At 32.1% G+C, this 22,737-nt stretch overlaps 1 protein-coding gene across 2 annotated transcripts in view; it reads right to left on the reverse strand.

Moving 5' to 3' along the window:
• Positions 1–22,737, reverse strand: part of LOC140432381 (ATP-binding cassette sub-family G member 1) — a 176,288-nt gene that overhangs the window by 10,176 nt on the left and 143,375 nt on the right. For both annotated transcript variants that reach the window (XM_072520235.1, XM_072520236.1), the window contains exons 7-9: positions 20,950–21,092; positions 15,250–15,418; positions 3,275–3,375 (exon numbers count right to left, since the gene is read on the reverse strand). In XM_072520235.1, coding sequence (XP_072376336.1) covers positions 3,275–3,375; positions 15,250–15,418; positions 20,950–21,092 — 413 coding nt within the window. The remainder of the gene's footprint in view (positions 1–3,274; positions 3,376–15,249; positions 15,419–20,949; positions 21,093–22,737) is intronic.

The raw sequence follows: 22,737 nt of genomic DNA on the forward strand, positions 1-22,737 counted from the left end.
GAACCCATGGCTGAAAGACCTGAGGAGATGGTTCGACCGCTCATCCGCAGAAATCTTTCGCGCAGCAGTTTCCAAAACTACAATTGCCATTTGGATCGCCAACCTTCGAAAGGAGACGGGGCTATGAGAAGAAGAAGAAGGTCAAGATCGTAAAATGTTTTTAAACATAATTACTGATATTGAAAATATCAGTTTCTACAGAAATAAAAATAAAAAATAGACGTCAAGTCAGATTTCAGAGGCGACCAGTTTTACAGCAAATGAAAAAGAACGCGATAAAAAGAAAGAAAAGTACACAATGAAAAAAAAAATAATAAGAAACAGACAGAAGACAAGATCGATGAAAATCGATCGAGAAAGAATCGATGTATAAATAATGAAGGAAATAGTGAAAAGTACCATAATACACAAGAAATTATAAAACATTACAATTTTATGTATGTATGCGTGATTACTGACCATTCAAGTAGTTATAAGACGCACGATATTAAAATTATTTCCAATGCCACTCGTTAACCAGTCTACCAATTTGTATTCCCTACACCACTGATTAGTACTTAATATCTACGGTAATTAACTAAATACGTACATATTTAAAGCACAGTACATATTCACAAAAAATTATTTCCTAATTTTTTACACCGAGTCATCGAGAAAAATCTTATTAGAGTATGTTGTTGTATCTAAATGTTTTCAAGAATATCTGGTCATTTTCAAGGTGTATCATATCCATAGTGTTTCACAGTTTATATTGTTGAAAATATTCCCCAATTCTTATCCGGGAATCATAGAAAACATGTTGAAAATCTTTAGATGAATGTTTAAAAACATTTCTATTTTTGTGACCGACACACGTTGTAAAAATACCATTTTTTAGATAATACAATTTCAGTAATAAAGCATATAATTCTTAATAAAAGTTTTTAAAAGTAATACAAATTTTCAGATCTAATTCCACAGATAAAAAATGTCACTGCTTCCTTCTATTAAAATATTCTAAGGAAATGGCTAAAATACCAACCGGTCGTTTATTTCTCGGAATGTGACTGCTCAATTTAGAATTTTTCTCGATGATTCTATATTACCAAACATCCACAAATATCAATTTAAATTTAGTAAACTGTGTTCCAAGTTTGGGTCGAATCGTTTATGAATAACTCATTGATGAATTCTAGATAAGTTTTTGTTACCCATGTAGAGTTTGTTCAGAAGTACAACAAGAAAACAGGGGGGACAAAAACATCTTGTCAAGAATTATAAGAGACCAGAGGATACATATACAGTGGTGTGCTCATGAGTAAGATTAAATTTTTTAGAGAATCTCTATTACCAAATATTAGAAACATATATGAAAAAATAATCTTTTTTGCCGTTCTTATAAGCATTTAAAAGTAAATGCAAGTGTAATCTTTAATATTTCGAAGCCCTGGCGTCTGGTATTTGCCTGATTTGCGTTTACTTAAAATTTCTTTTATTTTCAAGGTGATTCAAGGTGAACTGACCTGTACCTGGATTTTCTATTTCTCTTTCAATCGCCCACTTGCCATCGAGACAAGTTACGTTAAACGATTATAAATAGTAGGAAGTTGCATTCTTTCTGCTCTATAATTATGCCCTAGATAACTTATTTATCGGTATTTTACAATATTCAAGAATGCTCTGTCAGTTACTATCTTATTATCTCTTAACTAGACAAGTGTTTCGTCCAAGATATCTTCACCTTCTTTCGGAAAGCACACATTTCAAAAGCTTATATTATGCGCATACTGTTTATTCTAAGAGTACATGCTTTCATTCCGTATAAATATTGCATAGAGTACGTTTTGATGAATCGGTATAGAATATCTAGTGATAGAGTGGATGGAGTTTCTTTATTCTTTTAAAAGCGAATCTGATATATTCTATAGCATATATTTCAACCTCATGGTAAAGATTGTTTGCAATATATAGCAACTAAGATATTGGAATCCGTATAAGACTTCTATCTGCTTATTGAAAATCAGGGTGATCCAATAGTAACTTCCGAATTTGACATCGGCCATATTGTTGGGTGTTCAGTCTGTTTTGTCAAACCAACATTGATAGATATAGCGTACAATAATATGTGCAAAAGATATATTTGTTTTATAAAATGCGTTTTCTGTCGTTTTCAAAATAATCGTCCTACCGAGAGGAGTACTTGCATTGTGATGGATTAGTTTTGGTCCATTAGTTCAGTAAACAGTCAACCAACACTCGGACGTTGAAGAACCGCAAATTTCTCCAAAAACATCGCCGTTATCCGTGAGAGTGTAAAGGAAATCCGAGGCAGTCGATTTCGCGTTGCTCACAAGAACTTGGTCAATTGGAAACTGGAACACAATCGATAGGAAACTCATTCTACTTTTCATAGAAAAATCATCTTCAGCGAGGAGGTCTGAATACAAAAAAAATATGAAAATGCTATGATGATATTTTTACATATCTAGAGGGGCAATTTTTAAAAGTCTTACGAATCTGAGAAATTATACATGATTACTTCTTTCGTCTCTTTTTTTACTTGCTTTGTTGTCTTTTTTTTCTTTCTTCCAATAATTGCTCTTATCCTTCCACCAAATACGGGTTTTTAGAGCGTCAACTAATAAAATAGATGTAACAAAAGTCAAAGAACACATTTCATCATTTCCGTCCTCTAAAAGCCATTATGCTATTATGTCCGTGCTGATGCACCAAATCTAAAATACTTACAATTTGACGCTTAACAAAATGTTCAAAATCTACGTAGAAAAGTTTGAACGAGATAATTCAGAGCCCTTCAGGGAAAAAATGTATTATTATGTGTTTTCTATGCAATTTAATCTTCTCTTTAAGCCCCCCATCGGACGACACCTGCCAGTTATGCCAGTTACTGCAGAATGTACTGACTTTTGGAGAGAATGACGAAGAACAATATAAAGCAGGTGTGGATAAGGAATTTCACCTTCATAAAACACAACAAGCTATAGGCTTATAGGTAATCTTTAAACAGGAATAAACTAGCAGCTACTGGAGATACTTAGCTATATTTTTACATTTGATTTGGAAAAAGCGTTGGCGTTGTAATATCTGAAAAGTATCTTTTCTCTTATACTACTGTAGAAACTACTCTCCGATATAAGGATAAACACTAAACTTAACTAAAACTCATATTATGGGCCAGCGAAAATCAACACGATTCGTACCAATTAAACTGATTTATTAAACTACAATATAGCTGTGGAAGCTTACACTCTTATTTTTACATATTTTTTATTACCTGTTGAGGTATGTCGAAAACCAAAAACGCAGCGTAATACGTTGTCAGTTTGTACCAATTATTGAAATTTTCTTTCTTCAATATTGTTAACTCGGAAGGAACTACAAAAAGTTATTAGATATCATTTAATATTAGTGTCCTGGTTGAATCCATTCACAGAAGCAACTCATCGAATAATCCATAGTAGCAGAATGGAATAGAGAATTTTTTTGATATATTTTGTTTAAAATTCGGCACCAGGCAAGTGCTTGCCTGTTTTGCCAGATTGTATATGTTATAGCACGATAATATTTTATAAGAATATTTTTGAATAAAGCTTATACATAAATATTATTATTAATACATACATAAATAATATTATTATAAATAATAATTTTGCGGATATGTAAACCAAACAACCGTATTTGGGTAACCGTAAATAACAACAACAACTATTTAGTAATAAATAAATTATTAAAGCAAGTAAGGACGGTTGGTATCGAAGAAAACGACATAAACATACGTAAAATGCGTATAAAATTAACAGCAGAAAAGAAAAACCAACACAGTTAAGCAAGAGTACTATAAAATAACTGCTTATAATTCGATAATTTAAAAAACTGTTCTATTCTAATTCTAAATTCATAAAACTATACTTTCAGATTACAATAACTCAGACAGCAAATTAACCGAAGATATCAAACAGAAAATATTTATGTTAAATCAATGAAGCCAGGGATACCAAAAAATACCAATAACCTCTGTATAGTCGACTCCAGAGATGTATATCGACCGTTGAAGGTCCATATCGATTTCAAATAAATGACACTTATAGTCCGAACCAATTTAAATTTTACTAAAATCAGATTCTTTAACTAAATACGGTTTAATTAACAAAAGTCAAAATTAGCGGAATTGAAAACAAAAACTCGAAATAAAAACTTCTAGACGAAAGCACTAACGAAAAAGCACCAAACCTAGAAATAGGAAGAAGTACAGGAGTCACGGATGCAGTTGAAAAAATCTTCTTCTTCACGTGCCATCTCCGCGACGGAGGTTGGCAATCATCATGGCTATTCTGATCTTAGATGCTGCTGCTCTGAATAGTTCAATTGATGTGCATCCGTACCATTCCCTCAAGTTACGCAACCATGAGATTCCTCTTCTTCCTATACTTCTCTTGCCCGGGATTTTCCCTTGTATAATCAATTGAAGTTGATTGTAACTCCCATTACGCATAACATGCCCCAGGTATTGCAGCTTTCGTGTCTTGATGGTTTCCAGCACTTCCATTCTTTTGTTGATTCTTCTCATGACTTCGTTGTTTGTTACATGCTCGGTCCATGATATCTTCAGGATTCTTCTATACACCCACATTTCAAATGCTACCAACTTTTTAGCAGTCGACGCGTTAAGTGTCCATGCTTCTATCCCATAAAGCAGAGTCGAGAAAATATAACACCTTGCCAGCGTAACTCTCAAGTCCAATTTTAGTTCCCTTGCACAAAGTACCTTTCTTATTTTATTGAAGTTTGTACGTGCTTTCTCTATTCGAACTTTGATTTCTTTGGAGTAATCGTTTGTGTGATTAATTATTGTGCCAAGGTAGTGGTAGTTTTCAACTTGTTCTAAAGCACTACCGTTAATTGTCAGGCTTTCATCATTATTTTGGGTTTTTGATATCCTCATAAATTTGGTTTTCTTGGTGTTTATTGATAATCCATATTCATCTCCATACTCAACTATCTTGTTCATTAGCTTTTGGAGGTCTTGGAGGTTGTCTGTTATTATGATAGTATCGTCCGCATATCTAATGTTGTTAATTGGTGTTCCATTGACCTTGATTCCTGCTGTTTCTCCCTCAAGAGCTCTTTTCATAATTTCTTTAGAGTATGCATTGAATAGTAGTGGTGACAATACACACTCGTCGCACCCCTCTTTTAACTTCGAACTCTTCTGATGTGTGTTCATTAATGCGTACGTGTGCCTGCTGTTTATAATATAGATTTGTTATAATTCTAAGGTCATTGTGTTGTAGTTGTTTTGCTTTGAGGATGTCCATTAGCTCTTTGTGGCGGACTTTGTCGAAAGCTTTGTTGTAGTCTATGAAACAGACGTACATATCTTGGTTTACATCCAAGCATCTCTGGATTAGTACGTTGAATGCAAATAGAGCTTCACGGGTACCTACGCCATTACGGAATCCAAATTGAGTTTCTTCAATATCCATATCAAGTGTTTTGTAAATGCGGTTATGAATAATCTTTAAAAACAATTTAAGTGTGTGAGACATCAGGCTTATGGTACGGTGGTCGGTGCATTCTCTAGAATTTTTCTTTTTTGGGAGACAAATGAATGTTGAGCTCAACCATTCGTTGGGTATGTCACCCGATTGATAAATTTTATTAAAAAGCTTTAAGAGGACATCAATGTACTCATTTTCTATTATTTTAAAGATATCAATAGGCAGTTGATCTGGCCCCGGGCTTTTTCCGTGTCTGGTGTTCTTTAGTGCATACAGTATTTCTTCCGTTGTAATTTCTACACTTGTTTCTCTGTCCTCAAAAGACAAGTCTTGTGGGTTTCCTCTTTCGTCGTCGAAGAGCTCTTCCATATATTCTTCCCATCGTTTTAGTTTTTCGTCAGTCGTTATCATAGTATTTCCATTTTTATCTAAAAGAGTTGTGTTGTGGTTTCTTTTTTGCAGTCCTGCCACTTGCAGTTGAAAAAATACCCATCGCTAAATGACCCTTGGGCCGGACATGTTGCCAGATTGACGGATCATAGATAGAACAGAAATAGTATGGAATGGCCACCAAGTCAAGAGACATATCGAAGCAGAGGACGACCACTGACTAGATAAGCGGATGATATATAAAGGGCGTCACTACAAATAAGATGCATGAAGCCCAATATAGAAATGGCTGCAAAATTTTACGGGAGGCTTACGTTCAGCAGTAGACAAATACGGAGGAAAAACAGATTGTTAAACACATTTGTTGTTAGATTTTTATGTTTTATATTGACTTAAAAACTTCCATTAAATGTGTTCTGAACTTTTGTTTGATTATTTCATCATAGAAAAATCATATTACACTGAAGTTAAGATGAATTCATTGTTGACTGTTGAACATATGAATTCAAGTTTCATATGTTTTTAATGAAATTATTCGTATTAAATTAAGGTTTTTTTAACTAAGGAGATATAACTTTGTTGTAAATAAACTAAAAATTTATCATATTGATTAAAACACTTATTTATATGAGGCTTGGCTATGTACTTACATATTTGTACAAATCTAAGAAGACAGAAAAAACTCACTGCAATGAAGTTATCTTTTTGTGTCTTTGTGTATCGATTGATAATATCTTCATCGAGATATATAAATGATAATAGAACTACCGGGAAAAATCGTAATTAGTAGATTGTGGATTTTACACTCATATAATAGTCTAAGATCCCACTGCAAGATAACTACGTTCATAACGTAATTAATATCAAACTCATATTTTTACATACATTTAAGAATAGAAAAATACATTAATAACTTGCTGCCAGTCAAAAAGTGACCACAAATAGTCTTAATTCACGAGAATATAAATCGAAAATCGAATTCAGGATTCGGCCCAAATCTGTCTTTTCTAACGTTGTAAAATAAACAGTCGACGAATGTACCGAAACGCACTGGCACGTGGATTTATAACTTGTATCCACGTCATGCCAATTCATCTAGACAAGAGTCCATACTAGAGTCTTCTTCTTCAAGTGCTCTCTCCGCTACGGAGTTTGGCAATCATCATTGCTATTCGTATCTTTGAAGCTGTTGCTCTAAATAATTGGTTAGATGTGCAGTGGAACCAGTCTCTTAAATTGCGGAGCCAAGATATACGTCGTCTCCCCACGCTTCGTTTGCCCTGAGTCTTTCCTTGGATAATTAACTGTAGCAATCGATACTTTTTCCCTCTCATCACGTGACCAAAATATTCTAACTTTCTTCTCTTGGTGGTGATTCATACTAGAGTAAAATGTAAAATAAAAATAAAATAGACACTTAGGGTTTGATTCCGTTTTCTCGAAGGGATTTTTGCTTAGATGAATTGGCAAGACGTGGATACAAATTATAAATCCCTGTGCCATTACATTTCCGTGCATTCATCTTTTCTTTGTGTTGCAACGTTAAAAAACACAGATTTGGGGCGAATCTTGAATTCGATTTTTGATTTATAGTGCTTAGAGCTTACCATGAGTTCGCTCTGAGGATGCCATCGGGCAAAAATATGCATATCAGCAAATGGTGGTACCCTGTAACGACATCAAACCTTAACTGTCTATTTTATTTTTAGTTTTAATTAGTTTTTTTATTTTTAGTATTAAAGATAAAGTAAAATAGAGTTAGCGCAACGACACTGATTTGACAAGTGATAATATGTATATTATTACACTATCTACTAACGCATGTTTTAACCTTTTTTAGGTTAAATTATTGATATGGTGAATTTACAGTCTATTTTGTGTAAATAGTATTTATTACAGTCCCATATAACTTGCAACACAGTGTACGGTTGAGAAAAATAATAAGGCTCTATTTCAAAGAGTACTAAATTATCATACCAATGTGCATTAAGCAAAATATAACATAGGTTTAAACTTGTTAAAATGTTTTACCACTTTTTTAGAGAAAAGTAACCCACAATATTTAAATGTTTAAAAGTTTCTAGGAAATATAGATAATGTTTACCTACATTTTATTATCTTTTTATCCCAATTTGTACCATAATGATTACTGATTTATCACTTTTGCCGGACTATTATTTACCTACAGACTTTTCGGATTTGGTTCTTTGTGTCCGCCTATTTGCATACTATCACATAATTATTTCACTGCATATTAACATCATCCTCATCTTCTCTATCATCGCTATCACTTTCATTACTGTCACGGTCAATTGTCCCATTTATTACCACAGGATCAATATCGTCCATCAACCCGTCAATAACCCAAAATTTTTGCTCTTTCTTAATAGCAAGTTTACAATAGTTTTTTCAGTTTGTCGCTGTTACTACACCAAATGCATTTCTTATTAATTGTTCCATAGCGGCAATCTTAAACTCTGTGTTGTGTGAGGCAATATGTCTTTTGACTTGACTCCATACTATTTCAATTGGATTTAACTCACAATGGTATGGAAGTAGTCTCAGAATGGCAACATTTTTCTCTTTGCACATCTCGTCGATTTTATATTTTATGTATTTTTCTTTGTATGTGTTTACGACTTCCATGAGCTCTGATTTTAAATAATTTTCTTCAAAAAAGATATCTTTCCTCAGCAACCATGTCTTAATTTGATCTTTATTGAAGGCTTGTGTCGGAACCAGTTCTTCTCTCCTCGAATGGTACGAAGCGTTGTCCATCACCACAATAGTTTTCTCTAGAAGATTAGGAAGCAGCTTTTCCTTAAACCATTGTTCAAATATAGGACCATCCATCTCATTATGGTACTTCGCTGAGTTTTATTAGCTAAAAACCAAAAGCGCAGCACCTTCTACAAAGCCCAATTCGCTACCCGCATGCACTATAACAAATCGGGGGTCTCGTTGTGTCGGCTTTTTTAGGCCTGTTGACAACCTTTTAACAAACGCATCCCTGGTTGAAGTCACTGACAGGTCCTTCTATTCTTTGGAAACACTATGTCCAACATTCACCAAACTTTCGTCCAAATAAACGACGGTATATCCTTGAGAACGAAATTTTTTTATCTCACGCAAATACTGATGCCTCCATTTTAGAATATCGGGCCGTTCAAGCATGTTTGACTTTACTCCTGGTTTGCAAAGAACAAAGTTTATTTTATCGAATATTCTCCACATTGTTGTACGTGACATGTTTTCTAAATCTTTGTCCTGTTTAACTAGTGCAAAAACTTTGTTCAATGTCTGCGGTAAATTTTTAAAGAAAAAACTATGCACGATGGCACTTAGCCGCGTATGAACTACTGCATCGTAAGTGAACTTTCTGCTGTTCGCTCTACTTTTGGTACATTTTCTTGTTTTTTTTATGGGCCTTAGTCCTCCTTCTGCAGCTTCTTTGCGTATTTTAAAAATAGTACTAAAACTTACTCCCATCATAGCACCTACTTTATCGGTTAAACTTCTAACACTTTCATCACTTCTTAAATTTAGATGATAATTAAATAAATTTAAAACAATTTTTTTGCACGGGTGTCCAAGATATTTCCTTGGCTTAATTTTTAAATTTCCATTTTCAATTAAGATTTAACTGTAAAGTTAGAATAACTACTAAAGAACCACAAAGCCCTATTATCATTATGTAGTCAGAGAACGACATAAAATCACTGACATACGCACACCATATTATTTTAGGTTGCAATTAGTAATTAGATATAATGCATTACAACGGATAGCTGGACAACCGCGCTACACAAAGCGGTCCGTTTAATTGCTTATCTTTAATAGCCGGCAAAATGCATGATTTAGCTAAGCAATATTATCAACTGATTTTCATGATTCATGGCATATAGTATTCTCGCCGAAAAACAAATAAACTGTCGTTACTATAATTAAAATAATATAAAATAAAATTATCTTTTGTAAATACTATTTATTTAATTAAAATTATTTTCCCTACTTTTCATCTCTTGTTTCAAATGGGCACTTTTGGTTAATTACGTTAAAAAACATTAATTTTAATACGTGTCTATGGAAACGAAAATACAAATAATACAACCCTGAATCGGGCTTGTGTTCGTCGTGGCATCACCGCGCTTCTATCGTCCATAAAAAATACATGGCCCTATCTCCGCAATGTTATTTTCTTAACTTGGAACGCTCTATAGATATGTATATAATCAGAGAGAAAACGTCTGAGAAACAGTTTCTACCAATATCAATGTTATCCATTGTATTATAGAGTTGCAGTGTCAAAAAAAGTTCAAAAATAATTCTAATCTCAAAATATTTAATATATCGCGTTTTTAACAGCTGGCAACCCGAATTACCGACCACTTTTCTAAGGCAACCTTATATCGTCATATTAAAAAAAAAAAACATAGCTTTAATTTGATACAAAAACATGCCTATACGTCACGATCAGCGTATTTTATTTGATAAATAAATGAACCTAATTTTTGTTAAAAAATTAATTACCATTAATTGAATTAAAACTATTTGCGGCCACTTTTTGACTAGAAACCTGTTATCAATGCATTCTCCTATTCTTAAATGTATGTAAAAATGTGAGTTTGATTAACTACATTATAAACGCAGTGATCTTGCAGTGGGATTTTGTACTCTAACAATACTTGGTATTTCTGCCGTTTTGTTATCATCACCCAACACCGGTAGATGACGTTTATGTCATATTTTTTGTTAATATAAACATTTTTTATATAGTCCGTCCCAAACCCTTCTTTCAGTGCGTCATAGTTGATCGAATTCTCTCTAACGCATTAAGCTAGAAGTGACAGAAAAAAACGTAAGTCTGTGATTATTATACATAGAACTTAGAAAATTATGTATCGTCCACGGGTATTTGCATATTAAAGCGAATTCTACTTACGGATGTATAATTGGTTAGAGTTTAAAATACGCTAAATAGATATCCAATCAATGATGCGCATAAATATAATTTGACGCAGATGGTCTCGACCGTGACAGTACTTTCACAATGTCAACTGATAAAATGATGATAATTTATTGTCATTCCAGGTTAGTATGTTCAGACATTTTACAGTGAAAATTTAATTTTGTATTTATTGTCATAAAAATATTTTAAATATGCCGAGATATACCGAAAAGGAACAAAGACTAATATTAAAATTATTAAATTATTTTCAATTAAAAATAGAGAGTGGGACAACTTTATTACCAGTTTCTGCCGTTCATTAACCAATAACTATGAACATGTTATTAGAACTCGTGTATACAGAATGTTTAGTGAAGGTTTGTATCAAAATATAGTTTGCCATAACCTACTCAAATATTACTAGCGTCTTTAAATTTGTTCTTGTTCATTTTAGGCCAACATGTTACCCTTCATACCAAAAATACCTAATTCAAGTTGGACTAAACACTCTTTAGTAGAATGGTTAAAAGGAAGACATATACGTGTTTCAACAACCATGATGAAACTTGAATTATTGGAAACGGTAAATCTTAGCTAATTAAGCACTTTCCTTGGAATGTATAGAATAGGAATTATGACAAACTGCCGTTCCAATATAATGCGAAATAAAAATTTATATACAGGACGGGACCTTTAATATGTAAATTAAAAAACAATTTTGAATTGTTAAAGTTTTTATTCTATATTAAAAAAAAAAAAAAAATAACCTTTTCACATTTAACCGATTACGATCCTGCAACTGTCAGAGTTAACTAAAATGTCAGGCAATAATTCTCGACATTCTTAAAATCCTATCTGACGTCAAAATTAGTGACGCACTGAAAGAAGGGTTTGGGACAGACTGTAGACAGATTTTATTTAAATTTTTGTACGTAAATACAAATGTACCGTTCGCGTCATAAAAAACTGGTACAACTCTTATAACCAAAAATCGTGTTTTTTAAGTTGTGTACGTTAATCTTGTCACATGTGTCATTCTAATTTCTAGGGTACCGTTGCCAGTTCAACGAAAATATTATATGAAACCAGCTAAAAGCAGGGCTGTGCGACAGACCGCCAGTTTTGAGTGTACTAAAAACTAAAACATCGAGCATTCTCGATCAGTCAATCACATTAAAGTTTAAACATGCATCCTAAAAAATTCCAATATTAATTTTGTAATTTTCCATCATCTCAATTAAGTACCCATACATTGATTTGTGTCTTATTATAATTTATGAAAATATTTCGATTCAAAAATAATGATAGATAATCAATCTAGACATAACTTTAAATTATTATAATAAAACATTACAGTCGGATATTAGATTGTAACTGTCATGTTTTGAAACGCGTTTTTTCGCCCCGGATATTTTATAGTTGATTATACGTAGGATAAAGTATAATATTTTTTTTCACATTTATCGTTCTTATACTAAATAATCAATTAATTTTGGTAGTTTGCATGTTACTAAACTTATTAACAAAAAAAATCGGTTGCCTGTAAAGTCGGTTTTACGGGCGAAGATTTTACGTGACAACGTCTTTTTCTCGGTAGAATATTTATTGATATGAATATTATTAAATTGCACAATAGGAACAAGGAATTGAATGAAAATAAGAATTGCACAAATTTTAACTATAGAAATATATTTTGTTTACTAAAACATTGTACATGTAAACTTAAACTTAACTAATTTCTATTTGAGTGATTTTGTTGAGGATAGGACGATGATCGCACAAGCACGGAAGCACGCACCGATTCAACGCGCCTAATTCTCTAGTGCTGCACGCGCAGCGGACCGATCATGTTTGAGTGGGAGAGAGACGCAAGGCATTCGCCGGTCCGGCGGGCCTCTCTCTCGTTCGGTGACTCACTGTAACAGACGTGAGTGGGCGTTACACTTTTTCATGAATGACTCCGAGCCACAACCTAATTTAAGACGTTGTCACGTCAAAATACAGTTCGTGTTCGGTAGGCAATTGAAGTATAAAATTACAGTAGACGCATTCCAATGTTCCCTGTGCCAATACAGATCCTTCAAACATTTTGGATATTAACTCAACCCTATCTCTGGTTATTAAATTAATTAGATACGGTTTTTTGTTGTTAATGATAAAAATAATAACTATCTACATTACAATACAATTACAATAATACATTTTTGAACGTTATTTTTTTTATTTAGATTTAGTGCAATTCCGTTATCTGTGATGGCAACAACGAATTGATTCACGAACCATTGTGTCCAGTCTGAACACAGGTTTACATTGGGAAAAAAAAGTGTACCAGTTTTATATGACGGGAAGTGTACCTAATACAATTTAAAAATAATTGTAAATAATAACTGAGGTTATGTACAGGGTGTCACAAAAAGATTGGTCATAAATTATACCACGATTTTTAGGGATGAAAAAGTTATGGGGTGTTAAAGTTACAAAACATACCGTATTTTTATCTTTAAAAATCCGTAATTTATAATCAATCTTTTTGTGACACCCTGCCTATGTCAGTCTTTGAAGTGGCTAAAATCCCAACCTACGTTATTTTTATTGCACAGTTTAGTCTAATATTAGGTTTCTGTTTTCGATGGCTCTATATATGTTTTATATTTCGATGTTTTAATATATTACTAATTTAAAAATATTAATCCACTTTGTTGATATAATAGAAAAGGTCTGTAGTAATATGCATTCCTTAGACAAAGAAAGAGAGATGCATACCATGTATCAATGACATTATCGTGACACTGACATTCGTTCATTTGATTCAGAGAAAGAAAATAACGATTTTTAACCAAATTTCCCATTTTACACCACATTGCCTACTTAATATTATTCTGAAGCTATTTTCTTGTGGCATGTTAGAGTAATTACTATTTAAATGGGAATAAGCCACAATTAAAGGTTAAAGTAAAAAGTTAAAGTGGAAATTGAAACGTCAGTAAACGTACTTTAACCTTTAATTGTGGCTTATTCTCATTTAAATAGTAATTACATTGCCTACTTATGAGGTAAAATATATATATTTATGATTTCTGGTGCATAATATGCCGTCCGCTATAAAATTAATTACAGAACTTTGTGTCTTTACTGTTAAATCATTTAGCTGTCCCTACCTAGTTTAACACACTAATCAGTGTGTCCTGACTGTCCTTACATATGGCGCAGAGACACTTACCCTAACAAGGACATCTACACGAAAACTACAAGTGGTATATAGATAGGGTAAAAAACGAAGAAATCCGTAGAAAAAGTGGTGTAGAAGACATTATAAAACACATAGCCAAAAATTAAATGAAGGTGGACAGGACACGTCGCTAGAATGAAGGATAATAGGTGGACCAAAAAAATCTTGGAGTGGAGACCGAGAGCGGATAGACGAAACCCAAGAAGACCACCCACAAGATGGACTGACGACATAAAGAGGATTTGTACCAACTGGATTGCAGCAGCGCAAGATAGATCTAAATTGAGGTTTTTCGAGGAGGCCTATGTTCAGCAGTGGACAACTATGGGCTGATGATAATGATGATGATCATGACCTAGTTTAAAGATAAACATTTACGTCTATTTTCTGTCTTCTTAAGTAGATGCCGCTACGTAGCATTGAAGATTTGTTACGTGAAATTTGATCAAGACTCCTGTCTTTATCTCTCAGAGTATCAGAGCCACAATAGAGAACGAATCATATCATAGCGTGAACAAAGAATATATACTTTTAGAAAGAAAAGACGAGCATTTTTACTATCTAGTTATATCACTAGAGTGAATCATTTACGAAGGATTGAAAACAAATAGTAACTTATTTATTGATTATTTTCTTACGATTTTTTAACGACTATTTTATAGATCTTATAAATTTTTTTGGGACTATTAAGCCCGTGTCAGACAGTCAAATATTTGATCAAACTAGTTTAATCAAACAAGGATTTTTATGTATTTTTAGAGGATTTGATCAAATTCAGGATATGACGTCATATGCGGTCAATTTTTTGGTTGGCTCAAACTAATTTAATCAAATAGGTATTTAGATAATAATAGATAAGTTTGATTGGTTTTAAGCTCTTAAGATGTCGTCATTTATACAAATTTGACGTTAATTTACAATAATTAGATAAGCTATTCTGTTAAATAAATTATTTACATATTAAATGTATTATCTAAAACTTTGTTGTTCCCACATTTAAAAGCTATACCATTGATTTAAAACTGTACAAATTTTGTATTGTTCCTTTTTTTGTAGTTCTTAGTACTATTATTTTTGAACAAGTACTTCATAGCAGTGATTTTTTTATTATCCTTTAAATTTAAATAAACTATATACAAATATTTACACTTTGTGAATGGATTGTTTCATTAATATCTACTTACATTTTAATACTGCAGGCATCATTGACGTATAAGCCAAATAAACTATACCGACTTGTAAAAATCCTAAATTACTTATCACTTTTGTGGCATCCCTGCCACAATTTTGGAAAGTTACGCCTAAAAATAATCCTACTAATAAATGAAGTACCAGTTTTAGTTGAGATATCGTCTGAAAAGAAAAAAGGAGTGTGTAATTATATACGCCTGGTTAATCACATCACACGAAATAAATATACAAACTTTTTTATTAGTAAAACAGCAGTTAAATGCATCTAAATGTATCTAACAAAACTGAAATTGTGGTAAACTGTGATAAGGTATGTGATGTGCATAACTTGTATTCATTTTGGAAGATACAATATTTTATGTGTAAGTTATAGCACACAACCACAGAATAATAAAACAATCAGAATGCCCACTTTGCTTGTCAAGATAAGTACGCGCATCTCGTTCGCGCAGACAGAATCAGCCACGTTTTAAACGGAACCAGTGGTTTTCAGTCAGATTTTTGTCTGGTGCACATAGAAAAATTAACCCGGCTTAATTGATTTACGGCAACCATAGACATAATAAGCAATATTTTATGTCGTACTTTTAGTTAAAGAATATATTAAATTATTTCAAATTTACTAAATTATTATTCTCTAAAAATTAAAACTATGTTTCTGTTCTAGCTTGTCACAAATTTCTCAAAATGAGTCTGTGTTTCCGTTTAAAATATGGCGATCGCGTACTGACCATAGCACACTACCACCGTACTGACACACTTCAAAGGCGGCATCTGAGAGTGGGCATTCTGATTGTTATTTATTCTGTGACGCAACCTTGAGGCAAGTTTGATTTTTGTTTGATTCTAAATTTTGTTCTAAAGTTAGTTTCTTGTGACATTTTAAGGTAATTACTATTTAAATGGGAATAAGCCACAATTAAAAATTAAAGTTTGATTCTAAATTGTTGCGTCAAATATGACAAGGGAAGTTTGCGACAATATTATTGCAATATTGGTCAGTTAAAGACGATGTTTCAAGATTGTGGCAACATTGCTGCAAATCATGCGCGCGTGCGCGTTATCTGTTTCAATTTGCAAAGTGACTAAAGTACTAAAAACAACTAAAAATGACTAATTAAGGGATTTTTTCGACAAAACATTGCAAATAACTCGAAACGGAAGCATTTTTTGAAAAAATATTGAGATAGAAAAAATATTTAATTCTATCTCAATAAATCTCAAAAACATTTACTCTAAGCGATTCGGGAAATTGTTTTTTTTTTGCAATAAGTTGTATGTTAATAAAAATTTCCGGGCCTCGTGAAAAAATTAAAAAAACATACACTTAAACTTAAAAAAAAATATATAAATAGAATCGAATAAAAAAAGTTTGGTGCGGTAGAAATGCAGACAGAAATTTAGTCGGTTTATGCTCAGATTATATATAGAGGCAAACCGCTCGCCTTTTCGCGTTCTAAAATGACTGTGCTGCCAACTGCTGTCAAAAGAGATAACTAATAAAATATTGATAAATGTCAAAAATTTGAATAAATTTAAGTTTAAAACTGTTTGAGTTTAAAACTGTATAAATTTCATCAAATTTTAAAAACGATATCCCTATTTCCTCTGCCATATTTCAAAACAAGTGCTGCCATCTATAGTCGTTTGAGAACGCGAATAGTTTTCTGTAAGATACAACTACCTATAGACGGCCTATATAAATCGTGATGTAAATCCGGCCTAATTCTTTTGTAAATACGATTAAGTTGGTTAAACTTAATACTACTTCGCGTGTGTATCCTAGCGAGAAATTATTAGGCCATTTTTTTTATGTATAAATTGTGGGGTCACATATTCTAGCTTTTGTTTTAGTCAGTTCGATTTAATCAAGCGACGCAATCAGTTCGGTACAGCCTTTTTTATGGCTCCTCAGGAAAAAAAAGTGGTAAAAGAGGGTCTAAAACTGTATATAACAGAACTGCTAACGATGAAAAAGAATGTCTGACCGTATATATATATATATATATATATATATATATATATATATATATATATATATATATATATATATATATATATATATATATATATATATATACCTATATATATATATATATATATATATATATATATATATATACCTATATATATATATATATATATATATAAATACATATATATATATATATATATATATATATACATATATATATATATATATATATATATATATATATATATATATATATATCTATATATATATATATATATATATATATATATATATATATATATATATATATATATATATATATATATATATATATATAGTAAACTCTTAAATATTGGGGAAATCTGCAAGAAAGATTCTAATGAGTATCAATTGTTTCGCCGAACGTTTTCGCCAAAGAGAATTAATTTGGCTTCTTCAGGGCTGAAAGAGAATAAATTATAATTAGCTACATTATCTATTAAAACATTATTGATCTTACCGTAACTTAGAATTGTAGAGTTAGAATATTAAAAAACTTTGCTAGTAACATAGTGGTGTTTTTTGTTACTATGTGCAAAAAAAAGTTTTTTTTTAAGGTTTGAAATGTATGGTAGCTTTGAACTTAACACGCAAAGGTTTACCCAAGGTTAATCGAAAAACCCAATGTAACTACATTTAAAAGAAGGTAATTCTTTGACGATTTAACGATTACTCCATTATTGTTAAGAGTGACATTAAGAATCTAAGCGATTATACCACTTCTTACTATCAGATACCAAGAACAATACAACATCACAGATAACTAACTTGACTGATATATCCATTAACAACTAACTAAGCGGCAGAGGCTATATATATATATATATATATATATATATATATATATATATATATATATATATATATATATATATATATATATATATATATATAGCCTCTGCCGCTTCTCGCATTTCGACCGCCATCGTTTTCTGTCCATCCATTCGTCTTCTTTGGTGGCTCTATCTCTCATTATATGCCGTACATTTTCTTCCCAGGCAACTGAAGGCCTTTCCCTTCTTCTTCTTTGTTTTGGTATGTAATTTAAAGCTTTCTTTGGATATCTATCTTCATTCATTCGCTTCACGTGACCATACCACACTAGTTGTTTCGTTTTAATTCTGTTTACACTGGAATATACAGTATTTGTCCTCCTTCTAATATCTTTATTCCCGATATGATCTTTTTGGATACACCACACGCTCTCCTTAGAAAATCCATTTCTACTACTTCTATTCTTTTTCTACCTTTTTTCATGATCTTAAAAACTTCTGTCCCATAAGTCCTAATAGGTTCTACCAAGGTTCAATAGATGGTTAATTTCGTTTCTTGCCTAATATCTTTAGACCATAGTAGAGAGTGTTTTTGTGTTTCTAATTTCTCTGGCTAATAAACTCTGGATCTTCTTCATCATCTCCTATTTTCAGGTACTCTGTGTTTGACATATTCATATTGAGGCCCCATTTTTCATATTCTTTCTTTAGTTTTCTAACAATATAGTCCATTTATTCCTTATCATTCGTTACGACTATCTGATCATCTGCGAAAAACAAAGTTGTTAGACATTTACCATAGCCTATGTCTATTCCCATTCCAAATACTTGTTTCCTCCACTGCTCTAGCGATGATTGAATATATATTTTAAATAAGATCGGAGATGGACAACATCCTTGTTTAAGCCCCTTTGTTATTGAAAATGATTCAGATATAAAGTTTCCTTCTTTAACGACACTTCTTGCAGTTTTGTATATATTTTCGATAGCATCCACATACTCTCTACTGAGACCTACTTTCGTCAATGTTTGAAACAGTTTTTTAGATAGGTTTCTTACCTTCCGTTTTTCGATTACCTGCTGCAGAACGAATATACCATCAGTGCACGATCTTCCTGCACGAAATCCATTTTGTTCTTCTATGTCTTCGTATTCTGATTCTATTCTTTCTTTTATTATTCGACCGTACAACCTCCCCACTGAGCTGATTACAGTTATTCCCCTATAATTAGAGCATTTGCGTTTATCCTCTTTCTTGAATATTGAGCTGATGTATCCAACATTCCAATCATCAGGGATATTTTGTCCTTTTAAGCATTTGTTAAATAGTTGAACCAACATCTCATGTATAATTTTTGGTCTATACTTTACCAACTTAATTGGGATATCTCCAGGTCCTGCTGCTTTACCGTTTTTCGATCTTTTGAGGGCATCGCTTAACTCTCCGGTTGTTATCTCAATTATTTATGTATGTTCGGATATTTTTTCCATTTCGATCTCTTGGAATTTACATTTATCTTCTGTCAGTAAGACCTCATATTGGTGTTTCCACTGTTTCAGCTCTATTAACTGTAAATTAGATTTTTCCTTTCCTCTCCTCTGGAGAGACTTTATCACCTTCCACGCTTGCCTAACTCTTGTTCCACCCATATATCTATCCACCTCTGCACATCTTCGATCCCACATCTCATTTTTACTTTTCATTACTTCTCTTTTTACATCTCGATTTAATTTTTTATATATCTTGTAATCTTCTTCCTTTCTCGTTGATATCCATTTCTGATAAGCAGTTTTCTTCTTGTTTACTAACGTTTGCATATTCTCCGACCATCATTCTTGATTTTTTGTTTCATGTTTGTCTTTATAACCCAAAGCTTCACTTGTAGCCTTATGAATGCATATTTTAAGTTGCTGGTATAATTCTTCGGCTGATATATTGCTTTTAAGCTTTTTAGGCTATATTTAGGGGATGTTACTTCTTGTCCCTTTTCTATATTCTGTACCTGAGTGTTATTGTTTTTGTGATAGTTAACTATCACGTTGGCCATAAGTAAACGATGGTCGGATCCACATTCTGATCCACGGTATACCCTTACGTCAGTTGTTTTCAGCTGGGAAGTTTGACGTTGGATTACATAGTCGATTATCGAGTGCAGATTACTAGTAGGTTGTATCTATGTAAATTTTGAAATTAATATTAATATAATTTATCATGCTTTAAATAATGGTATTTTTTTTAATTAGCTACTTATAGACATCAATTTTCTAAACTGAGTATCAATATATTGAGTTTTGCATCTAATTTTTTGACGAAGCATATAATTATAAAATTTCACCTTGTATTATTCATAATATACCCTACATATTAAGTTTGTTGAGGAGCTTTTAAAAACATAAAAATATACAGGGTATTTCATTAAAAATAAAGACGATGGACTATGCTAGACTTGCGTGAATAACTCTGTATATAAACCGCACATTTAAATTTAAAAGTTGACGGGTCCCAGCGTTTATTTTTAAAAATTTTTAAAATAAGGACACAAACAATTTTATTCCATAAGTGGTTTCCATACTGTATAATTTCAAAATTTTACCCTGTATTATGCATAATGGACCCTATATGATATAGTTAGTTGGGATCAGGTTGCTAAGAAACTTTTAAAAATATAAAAATATGCAGCGTGTTTCTTTAAAAATAAAGATTATGGGCTTTGTAAGACTAGCGCGAATCACCCTGTACATTTAAATTTATGTTTAAAAAGCGCAAAATTTTTTAGCGTTTAAAAATTGACGGGACACGGCGTTCTCTTTATATTTTTGTAAAATAAGGACATAAACAATTTAATCAATAAGTGGTTTCCACACTGTATATTATATATGGGATAAAATTTTATTCAAGTACTTACCCAATCTCTATAAAGTTGAATAGAACTTCGTTTTAATAATATAAAAAACCTTTTCCATTCTGAAGGCGATTTAGAGGGAGTCACGCTTTCATTGGAATATATTATATCCTTACTATCTATAGCTGGAGTATCACTAAGTTTAACTGAAAAAGATATAGAAATTACACTGTAAGTGGTAAAATAAACAAAATTTAATGCATTTTTTTAGTTTTGGTGTGGTATATAAAATGTTGTGTATGCAACAAGTTATTAAACAACTACAAAAATGTAACATGGATATAAAAGCAACACAAGTGAGATGGGCAGGAACTGGAAATATGAAAATGTAAAATTCTGTAGTCTTTTGGTCGGGTAGTATGAACAGACATGAATACAAATGTGGCTTTATCATTACAAAAATAGTAAAGCAGTAATAGATTCAATCTCGTAAATAAAAGAATACGAATATTAGACTCAAAGGCAAATGGTTCAATTTCACGATGTTCTTACTTAATATATGCACCAACAAAAGATGCTGAAGAACATAGTAAAGAAAGTAAAGAAGTATTACACCAACAGTATAAAGCGGCTCCAAAACATGATATAAAAATGGACTGCAATACTTAACTAGTCGAGGAACACTATTTAAGAGAGATATTGGGATAACATAGCCTACACCAGTGTGGTCCAACCTTTTAGACGTTGCGAGCCGTATTAAATTTGAAATTATTATGAAGGGCCAGAAAACTCGACTCGTTCAAAAAAAGTTTATTTTAAAAAATATTATACAAACGAAATATTATTTACAAGTATTTTATTATGGTTTACAATTTACATGTTATGTTTAAAATTTAACATAAAATAAAAAATCAATGGAATATTTGAGGCAAGGGTTTATCCTCTACTAATTTTTCCACATCTAGTCGTAGTGAGTTTAATACACGTTTCCAGAGAATCGTTTTCCATACGATTACGTGTTTTAGATTTAATATGCTTCAAAGCAGAAAATGTACTTTCACGTATATACGCACTACCAAACATTGAATATCAACACAGAACGAGCATTTACAAGGAGAGTTGAGAACACGAACATCAGCACAAAAGACAAAGCAACCAGAACAAAGAGAAACATGAGATATATAAGTTTTTCAAACACAAAATAAAGAAATGGACTATCAAGTAGCCATAAGAAACAAATTTCAATTGCTAGGAAAGGTGGAGGATAACTTAGAGATAGAGCAAGCATGTGAGCAAATGTCAACTGTTATAGACTAAGCAGCGGAGGAAACCATGAGAAAAAGGAGGAATCACCCAAAACGAAAATGTTTTGACAAACATGCGAGGAAATTCTGGAAATAAAAACTCACAAAAGACTGAGAATGTTACAAAATCCTATAGATGAAAACAGAGCATATTTTCACAGAACAAGAGCAAATTCAAAATGACTACTCAGAACTAAAAAGAAGAGCTACCTAGAACTTACTGTTGAAGAAGAATGTTAGAAACTCCATGGACGACCACAGGACAAATAATTCAATTCTTAATAAGCTAAAAGTCAGCAAAAGGCTATCCAGCAAAGTCCATCTCCAACAATTAAAATACTTTGGACATGTTATGAGAGCAGACACAGAAAACATGGAAAAACTTATTATCCAAGGAAAGGTAGAAGGCCGAAGATCAAGAGGAAGATCTCCATTAAACTACAGAAATATGCAAATTTACTGAATATTAAAAGGAAGACGGGAATAAAAAAATTATATTCCATTCGCAGATGTGGAAATTCCAACATTATAGTTCGTGCTGGAAGTT

Source organism: Diabrotica undecimpunctata, chromosome 1, assembly GCF_040954645.1.
Source record: "Diabrotica undecimpunctata isolate CICGRU chromosome 1, icDiaUnde3, whole genome shotgun sequence".
In the NCBI taxonomy this organism is placed as follows: Eukaryota; Metazoa; Arthropoda; class Insecta; order Coleoptera; family Chrysomelidae; genus Diabrotica; species Diabrotica undecimpunctata.